This window comes from Sinocyclocheilus rhinocerous, unplaced genomic scaffold, assembly GCF_001515625.1.
Source record: "Sinocyclocheilus rhinocerous isolate Xijiao unplaced genomic scaffold, SAMN03320098_v1.1 scaffold2132, whole genome shotgun sequence".
NCBI lineage: Eukaryota > Metazoa > Chordata > Actinopteri > Cypriniformes > Cyprinidae > Sinocyclocheilus > Sinocyclocheilus rhinocerous.
In genome coordinates, this window is record NW_015648610.1 from 340,911 (window position 1) to 347,925 (window position 7,015).

The following is a 7,015-nucleotide window of genomic DNA, read 5'->3' on the forward strand; positions in this document are numbered from 1 at the left end:
ACAACATAGATACCAAATATGCCAGAGTAAGCTGAACTTCCTGTCTGCCATTTTGATTTATGTTGAAAACCTACTTTTTTTAACTCCTCGCCACTCGTTGGTCCGATTTTCACCAAAATCGAGTCAGATGATCTTCAGACTGTGCTGACAAAAACTTATGGATTTCGTGTCGATAAATGAAACTATTTTCGTACAGCGCCACTACAAATTTTAGGCATAGTGCCAAACTGCATCTGAGGCTGTATCTCTGCAAATATTTGACATATTGACACCAAACTTTGTAAGTACATTTGTCACCTCACACAGAACACACCAAAATTATTTGATTACAGCGCCATCTGTTGGTCAAAAGTGATAAGCCATTTAATCATTTTACTAGTGGTTGTATTTAAGATTTTTCAGCCATTTCAATTACAATCATCCTAAAATCGCTTTTATTACTCATTGTTGCATTTGGTCTGATGCTCTATGCCATGCTTAGCTCCTCATTTTGCCTCTGTAGTGCTTGGCCTCTTAATTGCTGCTTGCAGCTGTATTTTATTTAACAATTCTCCTCCCCCGACTTACGTCTTCCCCATTTTGGAGAGTACCCAATGTAATCAGAGTTTTTTACGTTCGAGGGGGAAAGCGCACGCATTAACGTAATCAGCATTGTTTACGCTTAGGGTAAAGCATGCGTATGCATTGTGATACTCTCCAAAATGGCGGAAGACAGTAACCCGGTGAGAAGAATTGTTGAATAAAGTCATTATTTTTGTTTTCTTTGCGCACAAAAACTATTCTCGTAGCTTTGCAAAATTGAAGTTGAGTCACTGATGTCACATGGACTGTTTTACCGATGTCCTTATTACGTTTCTGGACCTGGGAACATTACAGTTGCGTTGCTGTCTATGGAGGGTCAGAGAGCTCTCAGATTGTATCAAAAACATCTTAATTTGGGTTTGGAACGACATGAGGGTGAGTAATTAATGACAGAATTTTCATTTTGGGGTGAACTAACCCTTTAAAACTACCATATAATGCAGATTCTTTGTTAATGTAGAAAGTTAGAAATGTCATGAAATTTGACATTCATACAAACTATTTATATGTTTAAGAATATATCATTTTTAACAAAATAGGTAGTATTCTAAAAGCATTCTAGCGAGCCATGTAATAATGTTTATTAATGACTTATTAATGAGCGCTATTATAAAATGTTACTCAACAATTAAAAATACTATACCAAATCCCTTCTGTAAAAAATTAAAAAATAAAAATCAGGGAAAATCGTTTTTAAAAGTTTAAAAATACTTTTTTTTTTTTTTTTACCAAAAAAAAAAAGATTTTATTGCTTTTTTATTCTGCGTTCTTGGGTAGGAAAAAACATAATGAGTAAATATTTTACGGCTGATATTTTAGGCATATTTTTTTATTTATTTTTTTATCTTACATAGTTGCCTTTAATTTAGGCATTAAAAAGTTTGAAAACCAGTCCTGTCCCTATATTTATAGAATCACAATGCTAATAATGCTTCAACGGTCCCTGTCATTGTGAGCGGCTCACAGCTTAACATGGTAATTATTCTCTTCAGTCCATCAGCGCCAGAGAGTGTGGGTGCTCTGAGGACGTTCGATGATGTCATTACCGGACTTAAGACAGACTTAAACGTTAAGAGCAAACGTCGACCAATCAGACGGCAGAGTCAGGTGCGATCAAGATGGCAGCGCTGATCCCTTTAAAGTGCTGAACCACTAGAGGAAACCATGCGACTTCCTCTGCCACAATACATCCGTTTTGCAATGACTCTTTCTGTATCATATCCTGTGTCTCTGCATCTGTTTGGGTCTTTCTCACAATTACTCACGGTATAATACAACCCAAGTGTCTTCAGTGTGTACAGACTTGAATTATCTGAGTTTTAATCTTAAAAACCGTTGGCGTTTACTTCACAAGGGTTTCTGCTGAGACAAGCATTAAACAGGAAGTATTGGAACTTGTTCAAGTGAACGAGTATTCAATATTGCTAAGCCGTAGGACAGCCAAATCACAAATACGATCTCTTTAATATCGCATTTATTTCTATAAGCCAGCACTGAGATGAAATGGAAAGTAAATTGTGAACCAAACACTGAAGTGACTTGGGTTGAATTGTCCATTTAGAGTTGATTTACAGCAGAATTTAAATTTGTCTCATATTTGAAGAAGTTTAAACTTTTATTTTATTAGTGTGAAGCGACTTTGAAACAATTTGTATTGTATGAAGTGGTATATATAAAGATGACTTGACTTTTACCAAAGTTTCTTACTTCTCATATGTTTTTTTCCTGAGAAAGACCCCAGTATTCCCACATCAGAAGTCAGGCATCTCAATACGAACTCAAATATTTCTCCTCAGAATCTGTCAAGAGTTGTCATTTTGAAGTGTTAACAACTATCTACTCATTTGAATCTATTGGTATTTCTATGAAGGAATTTTAGGAGAAACTTCTGAAGCAAAGTTGATAAATTCATCAATGCAAACTCAACACCATGCACACATATGCTTTTAGAGGGTTGTATCTTCCCACATAGCATCACATACTATGAAAATCAAGCATATGGTAGAAGACTTTGAGAGATACATACCATTAAACAGGTGAAGACGATGATGAATATTGTGAGGCAGATAACCAGCACATAGGAGCCGTCTTTACCCCAAATGCTGTTCTTCTCATGGTGGTCTTTGAAAACAGTCTTCTGCTCAAAGCCAGACAGAAAAGAACATTAACAGTCTTAAAATCCCACAATGTCAAGCAGATCTGCAGTGCTACATCAGGCGTGAGGTTTGAGAGTCCTAATATACATTTATACTGTGTTTGAGTAAAAGTGATACAAGGATCAACGAGTGCGATCTTAAGGAAGACATTGACATTGGGCTAGACAGAAGCTGACTCCACCCCTAAATCTGCCCACACACACACACACACTGGATGACACGTCCTGCAACACAAATGCACCTGTACTTGGGTAGCTGACAGCAGGGTCCTGTGAGGTAACGTGCTATATTCAGTTTAAAAATATTTTAAACATTATCATTAATTATATCATATTAATGGAGAAACTACATAAATAATTGTACTTTGTCATACTGCAAAATTTGTCAAAAAGAATATTTTACAAATAGTGGAAAAACACTACAATAATTGTATAATTAATAATGTACATTGCATTATATTATATTATAAACATCATTAGCACCAACTATGCTATATAATGCATTATGATGATATTATAAATTATCAATTTTTTTAATGTCAAAAATCCTTAGGATATTAAGTAAAGATCATGTTCCATGAAGATATTTTGTAAATTTCCTACCGTAAATATATCAATTAATAACTTAATTTTTGATTAGTAATATGCATTGCTAAGATCTTCATTTGGACAACTTTAAAGGCAATTTTCTCAATATTTTGAAATTTATTTTTTTTTGCACCCTCAGATTCCAGATTTTCAAATAGTTGTATCTCAGCCAAATAATGTTCTATCCTAACAAAACCATGCATCAATGGAAAGCTAATTTATTAAATCTCAATTTCAATAAATTGATCCTTATATCTGGTTTTGTGGTCCAGCGTCACATATAATGAATAATTTACATTGCACTGTATTATATTATATTATAAAGATAATAATTCATTACAAAACATCAGCAGCACATCAGTTAAGGGGGTCATATGATGCGATTTCAATTTTTCCTTTCTCTTTGGAGTGTTACAAGCTCTTGGTGCATAAAGAAGATCTGTAAAGTTGCAAAGACTAAAGTCTCAAATCCAAAGAGATATTCTTTATAAAAGTTAAGAGTCAACCACGCCTACCTAAAACGGCTCGTTCTAACACGCCCCCACATATCTACATCACTATGTGGGAAGATTTGCATAACGCCGCCCAAATGTTCACGCAAAGAAAGAAGGCAAAACTTTTATTCTCGCTGTAGTATTGTTGCCGCCGCTGCCATGTTGTAAGGATGCTGTGTGTTTCGTTGTGAAAGCGAAACTACTTTGTTTGGCCTTCCAAAAGAGGACAATATCCGCTTCGTCATGCCTGGAGCTGATTCGTGCTGGTCGCTGAGGAAATACATCAACTTCGCGCTGTGGATTGCCGGATCGGCTTTCACCGTAAACGAACCGGAGTCCAGCCCGGGGTCGTCACATGTGGTTGCCGCAAGCCCACCAGACGCTCCTTCGTCGAATCAGCCAGCCGCGCTGTTCTCTAGCCCGCCGGCCGTTCCTCACTCTAGCCCGGCCGCCGCTCACTCAAGCCCACCGTGTGTGACGCTGTGTGTTTACAAAATAATGTTCTTTTTAGCAACATCATATGACCCCTTTAAAATGCAATATGCTGCCTTGGAAACTAGCTGAAATAAGTCATTTTTTAATTTTATTTCAGTTTAAATTTTTTAAATAAGAAACTATAAATGTTTAACCTCTATTTAACCCATTAAAATCATTATATATTTATAACCTTCTTTAATTTTTTTCTTTAACATAAGTTTCTTTCTTTTTTTTAAATCTTCAAATAACTAATTAGGTTAAAGGGGTTCGGATGATAAAAAAAATATTGGGACTCCTGGGCTATGAAGAAGAAAGACATTTTGGTGGTCAGATTTTTTTTTTAATGTATTTCAAAAACTTTTTGAAACATTAGAATAGTGTCAGAATGAGTACCAGGGGCCTCCAAAGTCTCAGGCAAGTCTCAGCTCAAGACAGCCGAAGGAAGCTGAAAAGCTGGACATACAGCACAAATGGTACAAACCTATGATGGCTCTCATTACGGCCCACTGATGCAAATCGGACAGGTTTCCCAGAAAAGGTCAATACGTAGGAGGCAGGACTTGTTACTCTGCTACCATTTTTAGTCACCTAATGCTATGCAATGCAACAACTGTGTGTTACGCAGTTTTACAGCTGACTGTAACTTCATCCTAGAGCTGTTGAGAAACAAACCTCAGTGGATGCTTCAGTGGTGGCAAGCGGCCCAGAGCTGTGGTGAAGGGGGTTGATGTTGAGCAATCGGATCATTTCCTCATGAGCCACAGGTTCTGATGCTCCAACAGACGACACATACAGCTCAATGTCATCATTCTCCTCCTAAAACCATGAAGAATGGTGCATGAAGGATATGCTTTACAATTAGACAACTGAAGTCAAATGAACAGTTTTCATTTACATGTTTTAACTGTTGTAAGAACTTTAATTTCTGGATTTTCTCGAACAATAACAAAGTATTTTAATGTTTCAAATATGTTATAACATTTAATAACTTCTATCTATCTATCTATCTATCTATCTATCTATCCATCCATCCACCCTACCCGCCCACCCATCCATCCATCCATCCATCCATCTATCCATCTATCTGTCTATCTATCTAATCAGTAAAAAAATCAGACAATATAACAGCTTCACTGTAAATGACAGTCACAAAATCAACAATCCAGAACTTTATGGCAACATCCTTAGTTAGCATCATGAGGATGGATTTTGTAGAGACAAACACCACTCACATTTTGTTTAGGAAAATGAACAAGAATAGTATTAATTGCTTTGCTGGACAATAAAAAAAATCTTAAAATCCAATAAAATCTGACTACAGCTAGACTAACAAGACTTCACAGTAAGCATGTTACTGACTGCATGTCTACACAGGACTAAATACGGGTCAGAAGCGACTGGGGATTGTGCCCTCTGGTGGTGTGAGCAGAAGCTACAACATCAGATGTTAGAGGAACACTGACATCAAAGATCACAAGAAACCTTTTGAAACAAATCTTTCATTGACTGTGTCTCCCAAACCACAAAGGGAACTGAGAGAAGCAAAAGAACAGGGACAACCCTGTGTGATGCAATAAAAGATTAAACGTTTGCATGACTTTAAAGGCCTCGTATCATAAGGAATCACATTTTCCTTGATCTTTTGAGATAAAAGATCATTGAACATTGAAAACAATGAAATACTGTAACTTTCAGAAGTCAAAACTTCCACCTCAGTCAAAAAACTCTTTTACTGAAACTAAGCGGTGACAACGATTCGTTCTTAACTTCTGTGGCTTCCTGATGTCAGACAGTGTGTATATATATATATATATATAAATAATTTTTGAGATATAGTCATTTAAATGGTTGTTATAAAGATTTGTTTATATTCTACACAAATGTATAATGTATTTATAATTTTGGCAATATGATTCTATAAAGACGCTTTTATCTTCCTGAGGTAAATGTCACGTAGCTGACACATTCTTCACAGGCTGTTATACTGATGATATCCCTGGTTGAAACAGCTTATAGGCACAGAAATGATGTGTGGTTGTAAGTTGTTCTTTATTTTTCAACATATTTTCCGATGTACATTTCATGTTATAACTTGTATTAATGTGAAGAAATTTTTATTTAACTTGTGCTCCGTGCTGCCGTTGCCTGAGGCAGGTAATGTGATCTATCCCAGACTACATTAGACTTTGGAAACTTTATTTGTTTTTTTCCAAATTTGTTCATAAAAAATGCCTTTAATTCAAAGACGTAGAATTTAGTGTAAATGTCACGTAGCTGACACATTCTTCACAGGCTGTTATACTGATGATATCCCTGGTTGAAACAGCTTATAGGCACAGAAATGATGTGTGGTTGTAAGTTGTTCTTTATTTTTCAACATATTTTCCGATGTACATTTCATGTTATAACTTGTATTAATGTGAAGAAATTTTAATTTAACTTGTGCTCCGTGCTGCCGTTGCCTGAGGCAGGTAATGCGATCTATCCCAGACTACATTAGACTTTGGAAACTTTATTTGTTTTTTCCAAATTTGTTCATAAAAAATGCCTTTAATTCAAAGACGTAGAATTTAGTAGGGGCGCAACTGAATTGTTCCTAGCAATAATTTTGATCAAACAATTAAAATATATTTATATGTAACCACTGTTGTTGTCATCATACCACGGACATTACCTGAGATGTTAAAGTCCACATGAAATCAAAATTTACAATATTTAT

The 7,015-nt window shown here is 35.8% G+C and overlaps 1 protein-coding gene across 2 annotated transcripts in view; it reads right to left on the minus strand.

The window, feature by feature from the left end:
- LOC107709966 (tyrosine-protein phosphatase non-receptor type 5-like) overlaps nt 1–7,015 on the minus strand; it is a 35,204-nt gene that overhangs the window by 16,157 nt on the left and 12,032 nt on the right. For both annotated transcript variants that reach the window (XM_016514637.1, XM_016514638.1), the window contains exons 3-4: nt 4,969–5,112; nt 2,609–2,719 (exon numbers count right to left, since the gene is read on the minus strand). In XM_016514637.1, coding sequence (XP_016370123.1) covers nt 2,609–2,719; nt 4,969–5,112 — 255 coding nt within the window. The remainder of the gene's footprint in view (nt 1–2,608; nt 2,720–4,968; nt 5,113–7,015) is intronic.